Genomic DNA, 23,971 nt, shown 5'->3' with positions numbered 1-23,971 from the left:
TTGTTTTTTTTGCTTGTTTTTATTATTTTTTTAAACTGTATCTTTGCTTATTTAAGTAAATGTAAGCAGTTTCAGATACTGTTGATCTTTGGAATAAAAGGTGTTGTAGCATAAGAAAATGAAAATCAGCTTTTCCAGTACTCGAGTCAAATTATTGCACAATTACTGTGTTTCTGTTTCTCATTCCCTCTTCTCAAATTGATGCTGACATTTCTCATGCTGTGCACTGTTAGATACCTTATTAACTCACTGGCACTTCATTGAACACATTGAGGCCACCTACCCTGCTCTCAGTGACATGACACACTGACCTGTGCACAATGTGAAGTCATATGTGCCCATTGTAGAAGATGACAAAATGTGTACTCCTGCAATTGCAAAAGCAAATTAATAAAAGTTAAAAGCAATTTTTTTGTTAAAAAATTGCAGCTTTAAAGGCGTGTCACTTCAGTGCACATATCAGCCTAAGATTTGGGGGTTTCCTTTACACCAATGGCAGCATTTATTATACCAAATTTTATTGAATCTGAAAAGGTCAATTTGAAACCCTGTGTTGATTTGTTGTGGAATAACCCACACGCCACTCTTTATTTAAAGCTGTAGATTAAACGAAGTCTTACAGCCGTTAGAAAGTGGCCTGAGCTATAATGCACAAAAATGAATTGTATCACTCAGAGATGTGTTTAGTATAACTGGCAGACAGACCATTATTGTAGGGGGTATTTACCTGAATGTTATCCTCTAAATAAGTTGTCTGCTCTGCATCTTGGATTTTGCTGCCTTTTATTTTTAAACATTGTAATTCTCCAATAGCGGTTCAAGTAAGACTCTAGTCATATGACTGAACGCATAAATGCACAGCCTAGTGTAAAAGACAAGAATATGCCTGGAATAGTGTCAGTACTTGTACAATCTGCCTGCCGCTAGTGAGATAGGTTATGTAATCCTGAAACACAACTATGCTCCGTGATGTCACTGTCTCCAGCAGGATTCATTTCTCCACATATATATATATGGCTACTACCATTTATGACAAATTATATGCTGAATTGTAACTGCAGAGGTGAAGACCATTATGTACACTCTAAATTTTAATGCATCCTTTCAACATCATGAAAACGTAATATTTGACCCGGATAAATCTTATCATACAACTACTATAATGCATACTTGCTGTCAGTTATAATAGACCTATTGGACATAAAAATAAAAATGTAATTCCAAATATTCAATTTTGTTTAGAACAAACTCGTTTAAACACATCAATAATGATGGTCTAAAATTACCCAAAGTGTTTATGTTCAGGTGTGGAAAGTCTACTTTACAGAGTACTAGTAGTGCAATGTAATTGTAGTACAAAGCTCTGAGCATCCCAAACTGAAGTGTCCACTCTTTGTTTTGTTGTTGTTTTTCATAGACATCTATTTAATATAAAAGTGCATAAACATTCAATAAAAATTCAATACTCTTCTCCTTCCTATAATTAGAAATTGGGAGGGGCTGAGACCAGTCCTTTGTTGGTTTATATTGCAGCAGTTGGGGTTTGTAGACTAGGGGTTGAACGGATCCAGATGTAGCAAGTGTTAAACGAACCTGACAGAACTTCATCCATGCAATGCACATTGACTCTTTTTGAATTGCACGTGATGCAATGTGTTACTTTTAAGTATAATAGCAAGATTCCCCACAATACATTTCTCTGACATCAAATGGCACCACAATAGAATCGTACTACACATGCCAGATAAATGAAAAGTATGCAGCGTATGCATACATTACTCTTCCCAGATTAACTTAATGAATCTACAGCACCTGTGGTCTGAGCAGAGCTAGTGGTTACTTGCAGAACTGGGGAGTGCTTGTGCTGGTTTACATTTTAATAGGGAGATAACAAGCGAGAGAGAATCGCCCGCAGGCTGATCAGCACACTAATGTTGCCTCTATGCGAAGGGTTTGGGTGCAAATTTCCAGCAATGATTATTTCAGCACTTACCTAGTCGACACCAAACTGGTGACAGGGTAAATGTTGTCACAATGTCTGCATTATACAATCAATACTGCCGGACCCACCGATCTCCAGGGCAGTCAAGGTAACGTACTTAATCGTCCTCCTATTACCTACCCAAAGTAACGGATAGCTGATGCTCGGGTGGTGCGTCCGCGCGCATATGCAGCTGTGTTGGCGGTTTCTGTCCGTCCAGGAGTTCCTTGTTAGCAGCTGCATGGAGACAAATAAATGCACGATGGGGAGTGAACCACAGGCTTAGTAGTAGGTTTCTGACGTCAGATGTAGTATGTAGCAAATGTCAGTTTGTTCCTACGCATTTCGTCCACGCATTTCGCCCAGACCAGGCTTCCTCAGAAATGGTTGTGTTATAAAAAGGATTACAATATGCTGATCTAACATCTCACAGTGTAAGGTCTTATTCTCCATGCTTTGTGTCATTCGTTTTAGGAAGTGCTTCAAACTGAATTGGAAACCCCATTATTACCTAAATACTCTTTACCATCATTACCTCGCCCAGGAGAACTTTTTACAGTGAAAGTAACACACTTGCAAACACCAAACCTTGTAAGTCATTATTTACTAATTTTCTGTACACATTCACTTGAAGTTGTGATGAAATATGGTACTGCCTAATATTGCAAATACAACCTAAAGACATGTAAATTACATGGCCATCTGAAGATTTATTTGAAATTTAAGGGTCTTGTCTTTGGTTTCCTATGAATATCTTTCTGGTTGAATCATTAAAAGTCAATTGGAGAGGGATTGTACTTTCACATTGTGTGAGCAAAATTGATTTTTTTAAGTATACAGTACATTTTGGAGACTGATTTTTTTCTTTGCGGGATACTTAGTATATAATACTAAGTAATATATATATTTCATTGTTGCCAAGTGACTTGGAATACCAACCTTTTCTGTCATCTGATCTGCACGATAATTGCATAAGTGTGTACCCATCTTTACTGTTCCTTGACCTCTGACGAAGGTCTAAATGCTTAGTTTCATTTTATATGGCTTCAAATAATGTTTTTAACGTAATAAGTTCCTCTTAGATAGTTGTGTAGGTATAATCCTTCAACTGCATAACTTGTGACTAGTTTTGACATTTTTAGAATATTTTTACTAGCATAGCTAAATGCTCTCTTCTCTGTACCTTTCCCTTTTCTACAGGTCTTTATTTCCATTGATAATGGAGCTGGAAAATCAATATTGAATGCCTCTGGGGATTGTAACCATAACAGTGACTTTTATCCTGTTGAATCCAGCCTTAAAAGAATCAACAATGAAGCAGATACATTGCCATGTGTGACAGATTTTAGGACAGGTATTGTGTAGATGTGTAACATTGTTATTCATGTAAAGATAGACATGTTATGTCAACATCTTGCAAAGATCAATATAAGATCTACAAAACTTAAATTATGTGATTTGTTTATCTGCATAGTGTTGATATAGAAATGGATCATTTAGTTCAATGTCATGTAGTGCCACAAACAGACACTGATTTCGCAAACATGAAGGAATATTCTACCTTCTAATTGTTAGTGGAGGACAGGTCTAAACGCCTTGTTGAAGCTACGATCCCTTTCTTTAGCAGATGCACGTGCCAGTAAAATGTCTGTTCGCACAATCAAGAAGAGTGTATTCATTTTCATGTACTATATATTAACGGAATGTGAACTCTTGTTTTGTTTACAGAAATGCCTTGTCTTGCATATTACAATGATGGTTTGCTACATAGAGCACGACTGCAGTCCATTAAAAGTTATGATCCTGTAACCTGTCTTGTGGAGTTTGTCGATTATGGATCTACAGCAGTAGTTGAAGCATACAAGTAAGAAATTAAACACATTACTTTATACTTCTTGAGACGCCCACCCAGTGTATTATTAATTTCTCAGGCATCCTTTGGGGGGACATTGGATGCCTTGGGGTATAATGTAGATCCAAGTGTGCGGGCACTTTAAAATTCTTAAGTTGTCTGTAGCTCCTCCCCTATATACTCCACTTCAGCAATGCAGGGGGCAATTTCATGTATAGGTGCTGCCTTCTGCAGCATTTTCGATCATTTTCTTTATTTATTTGGCCACATTGACGGCTCTGAGTTCCACAGCTACGGTCTGGTGGCATTTGGCAGTGCAACGCAGAGACTGTTGTACACTGCGGGGGATCAGAGGTGCCAGAAGGCAGCCACGGATATCACCACGCACCAGCGGAGCAGCAGAGGGTGAGTTTAACCCTCTTCCAGCCTCTAGGGCCTCAGACTGGGGTAACTTATATTACAAAGTTTACCTGCATCAGATGCAACTCCAAATTGCCTTTTGGACAGTCAGATGCTAGGTGCGCAGCCTGCTAGTCTGGGGATCGGGTACTGTGTGCACTTGAGGGCTTTGGTACAGTCATTTCAGAACCCATCTCCACTAGGGCCCTAGTCAATTCTATTGCTGAGCTTGTCCTTCCGAGATTCCCTCCGGCTCTGGGGGCTATTTGGTGGATCCTGAGTAAGGGGCGTCAAGCCAGGATCCTGTGAGACCTATGGTGAGGGCTCATGAGAAACCATTATGGGCCAGAAGTCTGGCTACTTCAGTTCGGCGCCTGGTTAGGGTTTCATCCTCTTTAGGGAGGATGTTGGAATCTGCCATGCCTACCTCCTTGCATAAGCGAAGAAGTATAGTGGCACATCAACCTGGGAATGAATTAGAATCTAACAGTTCTTTCCAGGAGGAGGGCGAAGTGCTTATAGGGTTGAAGAGGAGAGTTCCTTCTGACCGACGTGGGTGAATGATCTGATACTGGCCGTGCACCAGGTATAAGACATCCAGGACTCATGACATCCTCCCATTCACAGTTACAGGACTTTTCGGGCTGCACCCACTCTATGGTTTCCTCTCCCTCGCACAATGAGAGTCTCCTCTGGTCTACAAACTTTCTATCGTTCTCTGAAAACCCACCTCTTCAGACAAGCTTATAATATTCCTCAGCCACCCTCTCAACCTCACACAAATACTTTATAGTTTATTTGTACACTGAAATTTAAAGTTGATATTTGTGTGCTACATAAAAAACAGTCAGTATTTAACTTGCGTGCAAAACAGAATACTACCCCGTGTTTTTGTAAGGAAGATTTTTATTCTTTTTTCCCCCCTGTGTTTGTTTCTCTCTGAGTTTTGGTTAAACATACCTGAGGTCCTTGCAGGAGTGGGGTATAAAGAGGGAGGAGCCTCTGACAATTTTTAAGACATTTAAAGTGCTTGCATGCCTACGCTATAACCCAAGGTATCTGGTGTCCCCCAATGGACTAAGAGAAAAGGATTTAACAGAAGTTTAAAAATCCAATTATCAAGCAACATTCCTCTGTAGTATTTTTTGTTTTGTTTACTGAGCTAGAAACAAGGTAGGGGGATACTAGGTCATAGCAAAAGTAGTGTGTGTTTGAGAGGGGAAAATGTACAGATAATCTTGTAAAAGCAAATACCTGGGTTTAGTGAAGGGAAATAAGGGAGAAGTAGAGGGAGGATTTAGAAGATTTAATAAGGTGGAATGAAAATTTAAAAGTGGCAGCATAATAATATCAAATGTGTGGTAACAAATCCTTGGAGTTGGCTAAACAAAAGAAATTAACTAGAAATAATGATGTTGGAAAAAAATTATGATATAGTTACAATTGAGTCTTGACTGGATGAAAGGCATGACTGGGCAGTGCATTTTAGAGGATATAGCATGTTCAGGAAGTATAGGAAAGAGAAAAGGTTTTACATATATATAAAAACCTGTTTAGGACTTGTCCAGCAGGAGGATATCTGTGAAAATGATTACATTGGAGTGTTATCAGATATGTTATCGTAAAGTGTCATCGTGTCTACAAATGAAGATTTTGGGAGTGTTCTATGTACAGTTGCCGGCAATATTTGGTAACTTAACTTGAAATTTATTGTGTAACCATTTCATGTTGAAGTTTATATAAAAAAAAAAACCAAAAAAATAGGATTTCTGGATCGCAGTTAATTTTTGAAAGAGCTACTTGGACTTTAAAAATCATTTATGGGAGTAAGTAGATTGTGATGATTAATGTCTGAATGACACATACACTACATACTTCAAAATGGCTACCAGATGACAAGTCAACAATAAAGCAAATCCATAAACAAGTAAATAAAATAAATAAAAATCCATAAGTAATACACAATATTCTCCTTCTTGTGAAAGTGGCAGACACCATTGGTGACGGAATGAATCTTGCAGTGCCGGTGCTTAATGTATAGGACTTGTAATCATTGTATAAATTACAGTACTGAACTCGACATAGGGGGAAATTCAATTCAACGCGTTGTCTCCGGAATGTCTGCAGAGACACATTGTGCTTTGTTATAGCAGGAATCTCATCTCCCATAGAGGTGCACCTAAAAATGAGCGGAGGTTCCTACCATAATGTCTGGTAAAGTGCACAGCCGGACATCTCGGTGATGTCTACATGGCACATCGCCAGGATTGTACTCCTACTAGCTTCCTTGTCCTGGCTCTCTCCCCCAGTTAGTACCACCCTATTTGTGTCTCCTCCTTCCCTTTAGGATGTAAGCTCTCATGAGCAGGGCCCTCTTTCCTTGTGTGCTCCTTCAACTGTTCCTTCACTCTCTGTACCTCTTGGCCTGCTTCCCTAGCCCTGTTTTCCCTGTCATTTTAAGATTTGGCTTTCTCGCTGATTTCTACCATCCCTTTCACTATCTGTCCCAGATATAATCTGATTTGCTTTACCCTGTCCATCTGTGTTTGTATACATTTTTGTATCATGTTGTGTCTTGGTTCTGTTTTCTTTATATGTAATGTACGGCGCTGCGGACCCTTTGTGGTGCCTTATAAGTCAAAGATAATAATAATTGAATCTTCCTCACAGTTTACTAAACTGTGGGTTTGAAAAAGTGGAGATGTTGCCTATAGCAACCAACCAGATTCTAGCTTTTTATTTATTTAGTGCATTCTACAAAATGAAACCTAGAATTTGATTGGTTGCTATAGGCAACATCTCCACTTTTTCAAACCCACCATTTAGTAAATTTAGCCCATAGTGTTTCTATTAAATAGTTGCTAGAAAATATTTTTGGGAAATAAGGGTAGAAATACATGAACACATGTAATTTTAAAAATCTTATTTATCATTCTACAGGAGATGTTTCACAACTTCTACACCCTCCCCACAAAAACAGGGGTATTTATTATACTCTTCCGCACATATCCCTAACCTGGAAAATACCTGTGACAGGATGGGGGGGGGGGACACAACAAAATCTCTGGAAATGTATCAAGATCGTGATCTTCTAAGAGTTAATTACGTAAAAAGTGTATTTCTTCTTACAAATTTAGTAGCTTTCAGATTCTATTGATGGACGTATGATTCCTTTTAAAGGTGATTTGTAACATTTGCTTAGTAGAACGGTAATGGCTTTCTGTCCTAACCATATTTTATTTTTTAAAGTTTGTTTCAGCTTCCTGCTTTCCTTATTCAGTATCCAGCAAAAGCTATTAAAGTCAAACTGGCTGGATTCAAGCCTCCTAAAGAGGATTTTGAGACAGACAGAGTCCCTTATTGCCTTGAATGGAGCTTTAAAGCATTGTATGATATGATCGACTTAGTTCAAGGAAAAACACTATCTGCGACTTTTGTTGTAAGAATCTTTTTATATATAAATGGTTTGTGTAAAAGGGTACTATTTTAGGATACAGGGTTTTAATCTCCCTAATAACGTTACTTTTGACTATTACGGTCAACCATCTCCTCACAAAGGTAATTCTGATTCAACCTAAGAACTATAATTCTTATTTTCTCTTAAATCCACAGGACCAATATTCATATAACTTTTGCTTATCTCTTCAGGAATAACCACACAAGATATAGCTTCATTTACAATGTGTTGTATTATTAACATTCTAATTATAAAATGTATGCATATATTGTAAAACAGTAAACAATGTATTTATACAAAATCAACAGATTTAGTTTCATACAATACATTGCAGTCAATTACCTGTTATATAAATACATAAGTCATTGTGTCTGTGTTTTGACTATTGTCTAAAGGTGTGTGAATATGTGTGGAGGGGGGTAGAGAGACATAATCAAGCACACATTTTAACCTAAATATTTTCACATTTATCTCAAAACTTGTACCATTTATTCATCTATCATTTCATTTCACTTACCTCAGTCAAAGTCCAACAGCCATTATTCACTATCCACATTCCCTTCACATGGAAGCTTCTAGATGGCAGCCATTTTACAAGCATGAAGCTTCTAGATCCATTTTCTCTTGTCTGAACTCACCATGCTCTAAACACCTGGTATTTCACATTGCTGCCATATTAACTATTTCAATCTTCAGCAATAAACCACATGGTTTAAAAGGTAGTTTGTAACTCTGAAACAAACAGTCTAAAAAAACTTTATATTGAACAATCTTACCACTTCCTGAACAATCCAATCATTTACTATCATCTAAGTGCTGATCTCAGTCACACTCTTTAACAAACATCATAGCAGGCTTTCCAATCTAAATCAAAATCTCAGTAATATAACAAACAGTATACCATCTTCACGTTTTCTTCACTTTCCCATGAAATACTTTTCCAAAACAACCATTCTATCTAACATGCACAGCTTCCATGCACTTACTATACCTTTACACTAAACTGCATTAAACAAACTATAACCATACACTTCCATTACACAGCATTTGCAATTTCCATTAGCCTTTTCCAAGAACTCAAATAGCTCACACCAATAAACAGGGCCCAAGTCTTAAACTTCTAGTAATATACTTGTAAGTCCACCACAAATATCTATTTTACACAAAAGACATCTATGTAGTGAGAGCCAGCAAGCCATATCACACAAAATAACTTTTCCAACCAACACAAATGCTACAATGACCAAAACTTCATTTTATCTGAACTCAGACAATTCCATTCAAATCTAACAAGCACACAAGCTTTTTCCTTTAACTCAAACAGCTGACATACAGTATAATCATAACAATTCCATTCACATTTACCATCTGTATATGAACTCCCATATCTCAGCTATATTCTCTAACCAAAGATAAATGATCATTCGATTTCACATACTCTACCATATGCATCCAGATTCGACCACCTTCCATTCAAAACTCCATTATAAAATTTTTCCTGCTAGCCAGAGCCTTCCCAGACCCCATATACAGACCACCATTCCATTAAACTTAGTTTCCAACAGCCGGGAGATATCTCTGCATGTCCTATCCAGGTCAAATCAGTCAACAAAGAGAGCTTCACTTCCTCTTGTTACATGAGATCAAAATCCTTTTTCCTGGGTGGAGTTTACCTTTCCACAGGAAACAGATCACAGCCTTTTTTACATGTTAAAACTTACCAGCTACTCAACAGACTTGCACAAACATTCACAAACCTTCTGTTTGTATTGGGGGAGAAGAGTTTTGTGCCTAGTCACCTTCTAATTCAATTGTGGCTGAATTTGTTCTTATGTTATAAAATGAAATATAATAGATTATTTATATATGCTTCATCAGTTTGCTTATTTATTAAATAGAAATCGTATCACGTAATATACAGAAATATGTATTTTTTTGTTTTGCCACTAATTCCAACTCTTTCAGCAAAACTGGGAAGTTATTAACTCCTGCAGGAGGAATTGTTGGTTTAGCATTGTCATGTGTCTGAATAAAGCCATAGTTATGGTTACATACAATACACAGTAGTATTTGGCTTGCTATCGTTTCTCAGTTGAAAGGTCTTTGTCTGTCTTTTTCTATCTGTCTTTCTTCAACATTCTAGACCAGGCCTGTCCAACCTGCGGCCCTCCAGGTGTTGTGAAACTACAAGCCCCAGCATGCTTTGCCAATAGACAACCAGTTGATAGCTGGAAGGGTATGCTGGGACTTGTAGTTTCACATTATCTGGAGGGCCGCAGGTTGGACAGATCTGTTCTAGACAATAAATGCAGTTTTCAAATCTTGTTTTATTGTTTGCCTCAACCTTTCAGTGTTTATATCACGTTCCACAACTGAATGCATATATGAATACACAAATAACCATAATGGAACCATGAATCAAGTCTTCAAGTTCATTACATAGGCTGAAGCACAGATGTTTCGTTAAAATGTATACCCTTGTGGTCGAGAGCCGCTTGTGAACTTTCTAGGGCTTTCTAAGTATAGGTATTCTTCTTTTTTTTTTTTTTAATGATCTTTCCCCCTTATACATATCTGATCTCAACAACACAAAAGTTTGATACATAACAGCCAATCCATGCTCCTCAGTAAGATCAGCCATAAAATCTGACCACAAATAACTACAGCCTAAATTTTCATATGCCAGCCTTTTTGGTAAAGTGTAGTACGGTAAATTGTGTTATTGGTAACTCACAAAGTCATTCTTTTGACAGGTGTCACATCTCCAGATGCAATTGAAGTGGTGTGAATAATGTATGCAAATAGTAAATAGGTATTTTACTATCTAGTAATGATAAAGAAAAAATGTGTTTCAAAACAGTTGATGTTAGGCTTAGGATACAGAGGTAGGGGCAACATATACCAAGGATTGCACACAATACGCCTCCCTCTAAATACAGGTCCTTTTAGCTGCAAATCATGTTAGATACTCTGCTAGAGAGAGCACCTAACAAACAAAAACCTTTAAAGCCAAAAGGGTCAAATTTACATCTTCAAGTTCCCTGTCTTTTAGTTTAGGTTACAGAAATATGTACACCAAAGCGGACTTATCCTTTTACTTTGTTTAGATGCATATGTTGTATTTTCTATAATCTGCAAAACAAATTGACCTACCTGAACTGTGACCATTGATCACCTGGGTATATTGCAATTGTTCTGCTTTCTACAAGTCAAACAGTCCTTTTCTTTTCTAGTCTGGTGCTCCAGAAAACACTGTGTTTCTGTATGATGAAAATCAGCAGCTGGTACACAAGCCATTGGTAACCTCTGGGCTGGCAGAGTTAGATTAATGTTGTAAGTATTTATTTTATGAATTTATTTTTACTACTACTTGAAGACTAAAGTTGTCTGAACATTTTGATGGAATATGGTGCATATTTTTGTTTATTCCTTTGTTCTTTCATTTATTCACAATCTTTGAATCTTGCTTTACAACTTAGAACAGCCATTTTAACTAATGTTTTCAGAGCTGAGGATCGTATTCACCATGTACATCTGGTGACTACTAACTAGAATGTGTGTAATAGGATAGGAAACTAATTGCCCTCCAGCTGAATACTTTCAAGGGACTATAGGTTTGTATAGTATAAACCAGAGGTAGACCTGGGTTCAGCGGCTGCTGTGGAAACTACAGATCTCAGTCTGTCCTGCCAGCCTCTGGTTGCTCATATCTGACAAACATGGTTTCAGGTTGACAAGGAATTCCGGGACTTATGTTCCCAAAGCAGCTAAGAGAACAAGCTGTTCAAGCCTGGCATAGATGAGGTCTCTAGCTTGCTGGGCCTTGTAGTCCCACAGCAGTTTCATAGGCACGGATTTTCATAGCCTGCCATTGGTTATATCCAGGTATGATGTCATAGAATTTCCTGGTTCCTGGATAGGGATTGCTCCAAAATTAGTAGTGTTTTAATAATCATTTTCATATTAAGTTACTGTTCTTGTGTGACTATTAAACTGATGGTGTTAATATTTGTTTATTTGCAGAGATATCTGCTACCTGAATAGTTTTCTGCTCTGAAGAGAAGAGTTTCCCTAGTTTGTTTGCGGGTAATTGTATCACCTGCTGTGTTTGGTAATGTATGGTTAAGATGTGCATGGTATTCCTGACCGAGTGCAGACTTTGTATTTATGCACGTTTTCTTTTTTTTTGTTATGCAAGTTATTTAATGACAACATTATATATATATATATATAATGTGTTTGCCAATTAAAAATACAAAAGTGTAAAATGAGAAATAAATGACTGTTCAAGTGTTTCAAGTTAATCAGGTCTTATTAAATGGTCAATTTCACTTAGTACAATAAATGTTTTAAAAGTGTTGCATCTCCTTACCTGAATTTTGGCTGTCCCTTCCCTTTGTCCTCCTTCCTCTGTGCCTTGTGAGCTCTTATGAAATTTGGCCACCACAAGAGAGAACTCTTATTTGCTCCGTGACGTGTAATGTTGGGCCCTGCTCTCCAGGTCACGCCATGTTTTAGCCTGCTGACTTAATGGTTAAATATTCCAATATTATGTAGGTGGAATGACACTACAGGGTTCGCCCAACATTACGGTATTCCTTTATGGAGGCCTGATTTTTTTTCAGGTGCTCCGCCAGTGCAGAAAAGGAGGGAAGGGACCCCCACCACTCGGGTAATTTCCCATAGCTACTAATTCACATGTAGATTACATAACATTTTTTTATATTTAGTCCCTCCTACCAATTGATATTTACAAAAAACTGTAATATAAGATACATATCTTCCATTGTGCATTCCTAAATGTCCATTAAATATGGTGGTGCACAATGTGGGGTTATGTGGTTCTAGGAACCCTGTTCACTATACAATGACCTGAACACTGTGGTCAGTCATATATCATGTCACTTAGAATTTCTCTATTTAAAGGCTGGCCAGGTAGAGGGCTTAGTTCTCTTGTTAGACAGCACTAATAGAGCCATGTGAAATTAGTTTAGATTACTAATATTTTAGACTCACTGACTCAGTGCTGACAATAGGAGAAGACTATACTAGTTTCATATGACTGTTTAATGTCTTCCCTGGTTTAGACAAGGAGAGGGCATAGTTGTTTTTTAGCTTCTTAACCATACTTTCCCACTCTCCCGGAACACTCCAGGAGACTCACGAATTCTGGGTAGGTCTCCCAGATTCCTGGGAGAGAAGGCAAGTCTCCCGCACCCTGCACATTGGCTTCTAAAAGTATGCGATTCACGGGGAAACGCGTCATTTTAGCCCCGCAACATGACGACTGCGGGGTCAAATGACGCAAATTGCCCTGCCCCCTTCCGTCCTCCCACCACAGCCCCTCTCCAGGATCTCCTGGATGCCAGCAACATAAAGGTGGCAATTACGTAATCTTAATGTTACAAAACATGTAAAGTTAGTGTTCGATACAGCATATATTCAACTATAATTTGTGTCAAAACAGAGCATAGTGTGTAAATTTGGAATTTCCTTTTTCGTCCCTCATAAATACATCTCCTTTTGAATAAAACATCTCTATTTATGTGAATATTTTCATTAAGATACTTAACATAAATATAGGCTGCAGAGTTATTTTATGCAGCAGACCCAAATCTCTTTATTGTAAGCAACATTACTTGGCTATTTAGTATGAGTCAGTGCTTGTCCAGATGAAAGGGAATTAATCTTGCTTTCTAAATACAATAACACCACTAATAGCGCTGGCTAGAGACAATCACATTATACTGTCCACAAGAAAACCACTAATAGCGCTGGCTAGAGACAATCACATTATACTGTCCACAAGAAAACCACTAATAGCGCTGGCTAGAGACAATCACATTTTATACCCCATTCATACTGCACCAAAATCCCGGGTTTTTGCCGGGGCGAGCTCAAACAACCCGGGTCTTGGTGCAGTATGAATGGTACAAGTAAAAAATCCTGGGTCTAAAAACCCGGGTCTTCAACCCGGGATTTATCGAGGGGTAATTCCCGGGTCGTTTTTCAACCCGGGTTGCACAGAAAACAAGCTGATTGGCTGTCTGCCTGTCTCTGGAGGATGATGTCATCGGTGGGAGCCCGTGGAAGATTCGAGAAGGAGTTTAGGAGAAATGGTGGATGGTGGAGTGCAGATCAAGCTGAAGCAGAATCGGAGTTTGGTTTTTTGACGCAGACACTTTTTCAGTGAAATAAAAGCAATTTTCTCCAACAGTCACCTTTCAATGACATCACCATTTTTCAGCCAATGAAAACTGCTCTGGTGATGACTCCCACAAATTGCCAGGGCACAGACTTGTGCAATATGAATGGGGTCAACCCGGGAAATTCCCGGGTCCGAGGTGCAGTATGAATGGTGTTTCTGAGCTGGGAAGCTCCGAGCCCCGGCAAAAACCCGGCTTGAAAAACCCGGGCTATTGCCGGGGCGACAGTATGAAAGCGGTATTACTGTCCACAAGAAAACCACTAATAGCGCTGGCTAGAGACAATCACATTATACTGTCCACAAGAAAGCAACAAAATAAAACGTGACTGTAAGAAAATGGTGGATAGCACCTTAATCCCTCATTTATTCAATAACTAAAGAATTATATAACCTTTTATATGGAGGTATCTTTATCAAAACATACGAGAAAAAAATCATATTGATGCCCTTTAATAAGTACAGTTTAGATGAAAGGCAGACATGATTTGATGATGGATATTTGATTAAACAGATAAATCTTTTTGTAAAAAAGAAAACTGCAAGCAGATATTATCCATGACTGGAAAGAGGGAAACTGGTAACTATAAAATAGTCATCAAGGAATCACAGGCATGACTTTGTAAATTAATTTCCATGTCTAACTGCTTTCATTGGTTAAGCTGGCCACATGCAGCAGAATCGCCAACAATGGCATCCATTTGTGTACGGTGCTGCCCAGTAATCCAATCAACATTGACAACTGTGATGTGACAACGACCGGCAATCTGAATGGTCATATTCACACTATATCATGTGGCCTGGAAGTTCTTGCTACCGAAGTGAATGGCCAAATTGGAATATGATCTTGTCACTTGGGTCAAAATACACAATTGGTCCATATTTGTTCAGCATTAGATACCATCAAGAAGACTCTATGTAATGGTTTTGTAATCAGCAACTTGAATAAATGCAACTTCATACACAGACATCGAATAGACTTATTGCACGAAGAGGTGTGGGGCAGATATATGCAGAAGACTGGATACAATCTCCTTCCCGCTGAAGAGTAGTGTTTAGAACCAGGTAACTTGAGATGCACTTTGCTTGAGACTGTATCTAAAATAATAAGAGTAAAGTAGAAAATTTAACCGCAATGTGTTTCTGCGCAAAACATAGTGCATTTATGGTAATAAAACCATCGCTCATTTTTGCTCACACCACTGTGAAGAACTTTACCTTAAACATAAAAGCCACGCATTATGTGTTTCTGCATGATAACACCTTGCAGCTAATTGAATCAGCCACTTAGATATTGAAGAGTTTGCCTGGAGTTTTGTGAATGTCAATTTGCTAGGCTTGAGTCCATTATGGAGAAGGGGTTTCATCCTTTTGAGGCAGTGTCAGCGGTTAGATTTAATTTGTCCCTGTCCTGGATTTCTGAGGATGTGGGTTCTTCTTTTGCGTGGGACTGTAAGGTGAAATGGGAAACCCCATCTGTACTGTATAGAATGCTCACGCAGGGTTTCTTAAACATGCTGGGAGCCAGATTCTGGAACATCATCAGATTTGAAGCCTTTATATGGAATCTTCTCTTTTGTGAAGTAATGTAAGCATACCAGTACATCTCGGGCTGGCGGCTCAGAGGTTGATTAAGGGGACGACGACTTGGTGAGTGGGGTCCAGTACAAAGAGCTCTTTAGAGCTGGTAGTAGGTGTACAAATATATCTAAGTATAATTCTAATAAGTAGTAATTGATACAAGTGGCACTTCACTAAGTATGCTGCCTGTTGCATGTAGTAGAGTCCACTCCCTCCACAAACAAATATACAGTATACAATAAAAAACACATGTAATGCTTGGCGCACACCTTTTCACATATATTGACACTTATCCCATGAACCAAATGGTATCACCGTCCTATAACCAAGGGGATGTTCTCTATCCTTTCTCAATGCACATAAAGAATCTGGAATCCAGGCTCGTAAAAAAGATAGAGAAAAACATGGTGCAATACATTTCATAATACAAATAGTAAAAGTCCAATGAAATCCCATAAAGAGGTTCTTTCTTCCACCTTGTGATTAATGTTTTAAAGTTGCACCAAACACAATCTTGCGCCAACAACATCAAATCCCCCAAAAGATGTATGCTTACAGGACTTCAGGTAATGTAAAGCCTTAATGTATATCGCCCATAGATGTCTCCACCGAATTCAATCACAGGATCCGTTCCACAAAGCATGTATTGAAAGAAACAATAAACAAAATCTAGTGCATTATCACAAACACTGGGTTTATTGCATATAAAACATATTCCACAGATAAAAATAAACTGATGATAAACCAAATATCCAATCTGACAATTTAATAATGTAAAAACTCATACCGGATTGAACACGGAAATTCGCATGACACAAATAGATAATAGATGCAAGATGATCCAACTGATGTCACGGACCTGCTTGCACCCGAATAGCCAACGCGTTTCGACTCAAGAGTCTTTCTCAAGGTAAGGAAACTATCCTCTAATGCCTCTTATTTATACTCGCGTTTGGCGTGGAAAAACGGAGGAACAGTCTCACTCTGTAGGATAGAGAACATCACCTTGGTTATAGGTGATACCATTTGATTCATGGGATAAGTGTCAATATATGTGAAAAGGTGTGCGCCAAGCATTACAAATATATCTAAGTAGGAAAAACAAGGCCATCCATTCTATTGCTTCCAGGACGTTTTTAACTCTTAGTTGATTACGCCTTGATCTGTTCTAAACGTCATGCCGAATATCTTGAGGTGTTTCCTATCATAAATCTGTAACTTCTTTCTCTACAATTTTTAAATGTCTTCAGTTTTGCAGCCCATAAGGTCAGTGTGGGTACCTAGAGAGGCAATCTCTAGCCACCTATTCTTTCACGCCTGTCTCCCTTGTATGTCCTTGTCAAGTCTTTTGCTACATTTTTTGTGAGTCCTTACACTCGTTCATCTGTGCAGTTAACATAATAGCACATTAAATGAATAGTATGCATGAACAAACGAACCAACAGAATTAGAAGGTGGTCATTCACGTGTTCCAAGATGGCATTGATACATGTGTAACAGGATTATAAAAGTGTTGACATGAAACAGAATTTATCTTATGTTATAGAGATTTATATTGCACATACAAACCCTCTGCGTGTGTTATACGTTTATTGTATGCAGTGCAGTGTAATGTTGTCTTGGGTATTAGATTTGCCCCAGAGAGGAATATTCCTGGCACATAGACCCTTCTGCACTTGTTACTTATTTTGCCTTTCACTGCAGCAAGATTAAGCTATTCACTGGAAAGAAAATCAAAATATGGGCATAAGTAATTGGCACTCCCACTAATAGGACAATATTAAATAGAATGTGAAACAATCTAGTAACTACATGTGCTCATGACCAAACATAACTCAATTTCACATAAATAACATGATCATTTTACGCTTACAAATATCAGAATTCTTATGACTCCAAATCTGTGTTCTGTAATAGAAAATAAAACATTAACATAATATGGTGCATTAATCTCAAAATAAAGGAAATTGACATAAAGTTATGTCCAGGTAAACCCACAACGCATGCATTTATTTTTATTTTATTTATTTTTTTGAGTCTTCACACTTTGTGCACTTTCTGTGTTATAATCAAACACAAACTTCAAAAGTGTCTTCCTGTGGTGGTTGCACTCATTTCAATTGCAGTCAGAGTGGCAGCTCACATCATCATCATTTATTTATATAACGCCACTAATTCCGCAGCGCTGTACAGAGAACTCATTCACATCAGTCCCTGCCCCATTGGAGCTTACAGTCTAAATTCCCTACTATAGACACACACAGACAGACAGAGAGGTAGAGACTAGGGTCAATTTTTTATTTTTATTGCAGCCAATTAACCTACCAGTATGTTTTTGGAGTGTGGGAGGAAACCGGAGCACCCGGAGGAAACCCACGCAAACGCAGGGAGAACATACAAACTCCACACATGGTCGGGAATCGAACTCATGACCCCAATGCTGTGAGGCAGACGTGCTAACCACTACGCCACTGTGCTGCCATATCAACTATAATATTTTTTCTGTTTGACATTGCAGAACGCTTTGTGTTGCTCATTGGTAACTAAACCTATTTTCATTACATGATGTAAAATATATGGGTAAAGAGTAGCAAAGGGTGTGCTGAACACTTTTTTTTTTTAATAGCCACAGTATGCGTAGCCCCTGGCCATAGAAAGATATATATATATATATATATATATATATATATATATATATATATATATATATATATATATATAGCTACCAAGTATGTGTTTGTAATGTTCCTTTTATCCTTACCAATAAACATTATCCAATGCGATTATTGTGGTTCCAACACACAAAGAGATTTAATGGCAAAAGATAGTATTTACAGTAAGCCATGATGAAGAATATATGAAAGAAAACACTGGCCCAGGGAGCTTATATGAAGCTCGAATTAGCATAAATAGTGATGATGTCACAGATAACACAGAGGTCTTTATTGGTCCAGGGTTATTGATGTTCCAGTAGACTGCTGGTCATAGTCAGTTCATTTGATCTTTTCCAAAGGTGGGGGTAACTTACTCCAACTATCGACTATGTGTCTTCCCGCCAAATAACCAGTTTAAAAAACTGACCCATAAACAAAGTACTTTTGAGTATTAATCTCATTGCTCATAACTTACGCTCCCTACTCTGTCGAAACCGGGTTAATGGTGATGAAATAAGATTTATTTGAGACCAAACTCTTTACCTTTTGGAGGACCTGAACCATAAATATCTTAACTTTAATATTATCTATGTATAATTAATCTAAAACATTTTACTAATAAATGTGGATTGAAACCTTAATACATGTGTATTATTTACAAGTGTAAGTGTGAATCTAAATATGTGGGTTATTAATTTGTGCAATTGCGTCATTACACGTGGCGTACTAATCGCATGATAAAATAATATTAATTTAGTTTACTTCAATTATTTGACTTCCACATGTTATATAAGCTGGTTGCTCAGTCCCTGCACTTCAGTAACATACAATAAATGTCATATCACAACAGCCAGCTACTCAAAAGATATTTATTGAATGTTATCATTTTAGTGAAGTGATCAAACTATATTTATGTATAATAAAGCAAACAAAAAGCATATTTTCTTAGATGTGTTTATCTCTCCCTTTTACAGACTTTGATTGGTTCACTTGTTTTCATGGGTATAGTTTTGTAAAGTCAAATTTAGTTGACGTATCCTTTAAAAAGGCACATCACACATTAATGCACTTTTAATGACCTTTACGTTACACATTTACAAGCTTCCATTTACAACTGGACGTAAGCAAGTCGCATAGGCAGCCGCAGGTTGAATCTGACTATTCCAAGGCTAGTGAGTGCCAAAGAAAATAATTGCTAATTACAAATAAAAATGTTGAAAGTGATCAAAAGAACAGGAAACGTTCACAGTAATTGTCCTGTAGGGATTAATTTGACACCACATTCTTATAGCACCCGTTTCACATCACAGCTCTGCAATTGTTAATTTTTGGGTACTTGGAATGGCTACATGGCCGATCACTCCCCAGTTGCCTACACATGGACATGGAGGAGTTGGCTGAGCTAAAATGTTCAGTGCTGATGTTAAAATGATTAATTGCCTGATTAATTAATTCCCTAGTTTGTCAGTGCCTTAATCCTGTCCACTTCATTTCTTGCATGTTGATGTGTATCCGGTTTTGAGGAATGAATGCAATAGGGCACTCTAATCCTAGTCAAATACTCCTTAATAAAATTCACATGTCCACTGCCCTAGGTGAAAGTCAGTAGGAAGATCAACATACACATAGCAATTTATCAGTCTGTTTAAAAAACAAACAAACAAACAAACCTGTGTCTCTCCAGGTGTTGTAAAACTACAAGCATTAGCATGCTTTGCTTATAGCCAGCCGATAAGTGGCACTGTCTGCTGGGACCTAAAATTTCACAACCTGGAGAGCCACAGGTTGGCCAGGCCTAGTTTAGTTTGTGTCATTTGGCAGATACTAGATACACAGGACACCGAGGCATCTGTGATTTTGAATAATTCGCTGTTAGAGAAGATTTTGTGTTTTCCCTCTTCCTCAGTTGGAGGACTTTTTGAGTGGGGAGTAGGTTAGGCCTGATCACAACAAAATGGAAACTACTCCTAAGGTAGATGCTCTAGGACACTAATGCTATTTGCTGTACAGTCCCAACACTTCCAGTTCAGGGCCTTGCCCTTCAGCCGTTTCCAGTGCCAAAAGGTGTTCACCCAGATCATGAAGCCATGCTAAAATACAGAGGGTGATCATCATTATATACATGATGATCAAGGTGGGCTTCAGGAGCCAGCCTGGACCTTGGAAGAGCACGGTTGGATCATCAACTACAAGAAATTCAAATTGATACCTTCCCAGCGGATGGTCTTCTAGGGGCTGCTCTTTGACACCCGACAGCAGAGAGAGTTCCTGCCCTAGGACAAGATTCTCTGCTTACAGGCACTGGTGAAGTCCCTCTTGGCGCTTAAGACTGTTGTCACTTTTGCATGAAGGTGTTAGGCAAGATGGTTTCCACATGCATGGTGGTGCAGTTTGCACAGTTCCATGCAAGGGTGTTCCAGATCAAACTCTTCTCAAAATGGAACAAGTGTCACCTGCAACTGACCACTCATAAAAATCCAAATTTTGGGACCGGTAACCACGGATGCCAGCCTCTGCTGTTGGGGAATAGTCAGTAATGTTTCCAAACCTTTGGACTCCGGATTAGTTGAAGCTCCTGATAAATGTGTTGGAGTTCAGAGCAATCTTCAATTCCGTGGTTAGAGTTTGCTCCATCCTGAGATTGATGGTGGTAAAGTTCCAGTCCAACAATGCCATGGCCGTGGCATTTCTAAATCAACCAAGGAAACGTCAAGGTTGCCTTGACCATGACAAGCAGTCTGATCTTGCGTCAGGCGGAGTAAAATCTTCCGGTCATCCAAATGGTGGAGGGCGTCCGAGTGATCCTGGTGACTCCAGACTGGCAGAGAAAGTCATAGCTCTGTAAACAAAGGTCCTTTGAGTTTACCTTGGCTGTTGAATCTATGATCCTTAAGGCCAAGGGTGTTTACAGACAGCATAGCTCAGACCATGCTGAAGGGTAAGAAGTCTGTTTCAGCCAGTCCCTATGTAATGTTGGGTCTGGAAGGGACTTGAGGCTCAAATCCCTGAAGTTCCAGATGCCTGCATTATCTGTCTTTTTTCTAGTGCTTTGTAGCACCCTTCCATTGAGTCACTAGATTTGGTGGATGTTTAGTACCTGACCTGAGGGCTCTGAATATTCCTTATTTTTCCATGAGGAATTGATGTTCTTCTGGCTAAGCTTTCTTTCCAACTCAGGACTGTTTCTAGATTCTACTTCAACCAGGAGATCATCAATCCAGCCTTACATCAGGTAAGACCCCTGGATGAAGAGGGTTCTCTATTTTGGACATCACAGAGAACAAAGAGGTCCTGCCCATATCCAAAACATAAAGGCTGACTGATCTCTAAGCAAACCATCAGGCTTACATCAGGGCAGGTCAACTGATCCCTGAGAAGGTGAGAACATATTCTGATAGATCTGAGGCTGCCTCTTGGGCAGCACAGGGATTCAGCTCAGCAGCTATGCAGAGAGAGACCACCTGTTTTTCGGTGCACACATTCAAAGTATTACAGGTTTGACACCTTTCTGTCCTGCAATGATATCTTTGGGCTTAAGGAGCTCTGCCCTGCAACAGAGTGTACCATCCCTTAAGAACAGCTTTGGGACGTTCCCAGTTTCCCCCCCATAGGATGACTGAGAAAATGGGACCAAGTCATTAGAATGTTCAGTATATGGATTTGAAAAGCAAAATCATATGTAGGGCTCTTACTTTCCACTTTGTAAGTCACAAGGCAACTCACTAGCAGCAAAGTAATATGTTGACATATATAACATCTTTTGAAGATAAATTGTGTCTAATATTACTTTTTTCTCTTATAAGCTGACCTGGGGCAAATTAGATAATTTATAATTTTATGCCTTATGCAGTTCAGTCCTGTTCACCCTCTCTATCACTAATCTCTGATGGTGAGAGCCTTCACAGCCTATGGATTCAGGACAGTGGTGTCTCCACCCTGAGACTTCAGGGATCAAGTGGATATTAATCACAAACTGCCTCTCATCAGGACCTAAATTCATACCTCAGAGATACACTTGTGGTGTAAGGGGTTTAGACACTATATTCACTGGCCCAGAAAGTTCTAAAACCACAAATGCGGTTGTCATTCCATCTATTGGCCCAAATGGTTTCCTTTTCAGACATACCTCCTTTCCTAAGCTCCCTTTTCATCGGGACCTGGCAAATTTTGCTTTAAGTGCATGGCTCTGGAAGCAGTGATCCTCAGAAAAAAAAAAGGTTTTGTCAAAACCAACATTGGGACTATTCTGCAAGCATTGAAAACTTACTCTTCCCACATGACTTGTTTCTTTAACAATTCTTCATTTTGAAAGATCTGGGACTGTTGGATCATGGACCATGGACTGTTCACTTTAGTTTATAATTCTCTATTCTCTAATTTACCCAACCGCATCTTATAAATCTCTACTTGGCCTTGCCCTGGCCTTATCGTTTCTCCCTTTTCCTCCCCCCTTGTGTCTTTCTCTTCCCATTCTCTCTCTTCCAACCAAAGGTGGTCACAAAATACCATATCAACAAAGAACTTGTTGTGCCCCTCCTATGAATGCAGCACTTTACAGTGTACCATTTCCAAGATGTGGTCTGTGGGTTTACAACTCCAGGAGTCAGGCTTTGGGTATCTTCAATCATTCTATATGGAGCTGAACGACAGAAGAATTGGTGCCATTGGTCCTTACAGCTCACTTGACACAGATTAGATACAGGTGGTGCATTATGAAGCATGGTGGACAGGGTTTTTAGAGTCGCTCTCTGGTCACCACCTACTCACTGTATGACTGTATTTACTTAATTTTAATCCTTTTCTCCAATGTCTGTAGTGAGACACAGGCCAACCCAACAAAGAATTGTTTGTCTTCTGCAGCAGCAGCAGTTTCTTGTGCATTATTTTCCATACTTCAGTACTGGTAAACTGGTCAGGGGGTGTCTGCTTAGTTTCTCCAGTGCAATGCTTACCCAACAGCTAAATTACAAGTCTTGGTGAACAGGATTTAACAGGAAGTATTAGAACAGAAAACTTCCCCCTTACCAGCTCTGTTCATTACATACACTGAAGCTGTTGGCCAGACAACTGCATGGAAGTGTATTAACTCGGCCCTAATCACTGATGAAACTTAGATATGTTGATTTGGTGGGGAGGATGTTGCACTATGAAATGATTGTAAAGAAAGAGGTTATATTACGTATTTTAAGTGAGGATGGTGTTTCTACTTATTAGAGCAGTAAACCAAGCTACATCTCTTCCCACACAAACTACAAATGTTTTATTTTTTTTCTTAAATTGGACAATATGTGTACAAATTCTCATGTTTATTACTACATCATTAAGAAATGTATTTTACATACATGTTTGTTATAAAAATTAATATGTACAGGTTTTATATACAATAAGTATATCATTCCAAGTTCTGCTTTTACAAAAAACATATGTACATGTTTAGAGCAAACATTTAAATAATTACATAAATAAACTAGCTTCAGGCCCCTTCAAAACATAATAAGAGGTCACATTTTAGTGTCCATGATAACCTTACCATCTTTATCTTTAACCCTAACCCTTCCAGAAGCATATTTGGTTTCCTGCTGCCCATTAGTATACACCGTTTTGACTGTTCCATCTGGGTATTCTCGCCTCTTATACTGAGCTGTGTGCAGTTCTCTCTGTCCATTGTCGAATGCTATTACTTTGGTCCCGTCTCTAAAGGAAAATATGGAGACAACGCTGATGTAACATTGAAAACTAGTATAGTGATTAACACTGTAGTCTGTCTTGCCATACTGATGGTGACTGTTATAGTGATAGGAAAAATAAAACAATTTTCAGTAATCAATGATCACATGGTTTA

The 23,971-nt window shown here is 38.6% G+C and overlaps 2 protein-coding genes across 4 annotated transcripts in view; one reads left to right on the top strand and one right to left on the bottom strand.

Moving 5' to 3' along the window:
• Positions 1-11,993, top strand: part of RNF17 (ring finger protein 17) — a 187,592-nt gene extending 175,599 nt beyond the window's left edge. For 2 of the 3 annotated variants that reach the window (XM_075198887.1, XM_075198885.1), the window contains 6 exons: positions 2,456-2,572; positions 3,182-3,335; positions 3,710-3,845; positions 7,482-7,671; positions 10,923-11,022; positions 11,713-11,993. In XM_075198887.1, coding sequence (XP_075054988.1) covers positions 2,456-2,572; positions 3,182-3,335; positions 3,710-3,845; positions 7,482-7,671; positions 10,923-11,018 — 693 coding nt within the window. In that variant the 3' untranslated portion in view covers positions 11,019-11,022; positions 11,713-11,993. Of the gene's footprint in view, positions 1-2,455; positions 2,573-3,181; positions 3,336-3,709; positions 3,846-7,481; positions 7,672-10,442; positions 10,502-10,922; positions 11,023-11,712 lie in introns of those variants that run through there. The other variant, XM_075198886.1, reaches the window with a different exon arrangement.
• Positions 11,994-23,409: 11,416 nt separating this feature from the next.
• Positions 23,410-23,971, bottom strand: part of CPAP (centrosome assembly and centriole elongation protein) — a 28,108-nt gene continuing 27,546 nt past the window's right edge. The window contains exon 17 of the mRNA XM_075198884.1: positions 23,410-23,823. Within this exon, the coding sequence (XP_075054985.1) occupies positions 23,631-23,823 (193 nt within the window). The 3' untranslated portion in view covers positions 23,410-23,630. The remainder of the gene's footprint in view (positions 23,824-23,971) is intronic.

This window comes from Mixophyes fleayi, chromosome 2 (genome assembly GCF_038048845.1).
Source record: "Mixophyes fleayi isolate aMixFle1 chromosome 2, aMixFle1.hap1, whole genome shotgun sequence".
Classification (NCBI taxonomy): domain Eukaryota; kingdom Metazoa; phylum Chordata; class Amphibia; order Anura; family Limnodynastidae; genus Mixophyes; species Mixophyes fleayi.
Note: the sequence above shows the minus strand (reverse complement) of the source record. Positions and strands in the feature narration are given on the sequence as shown.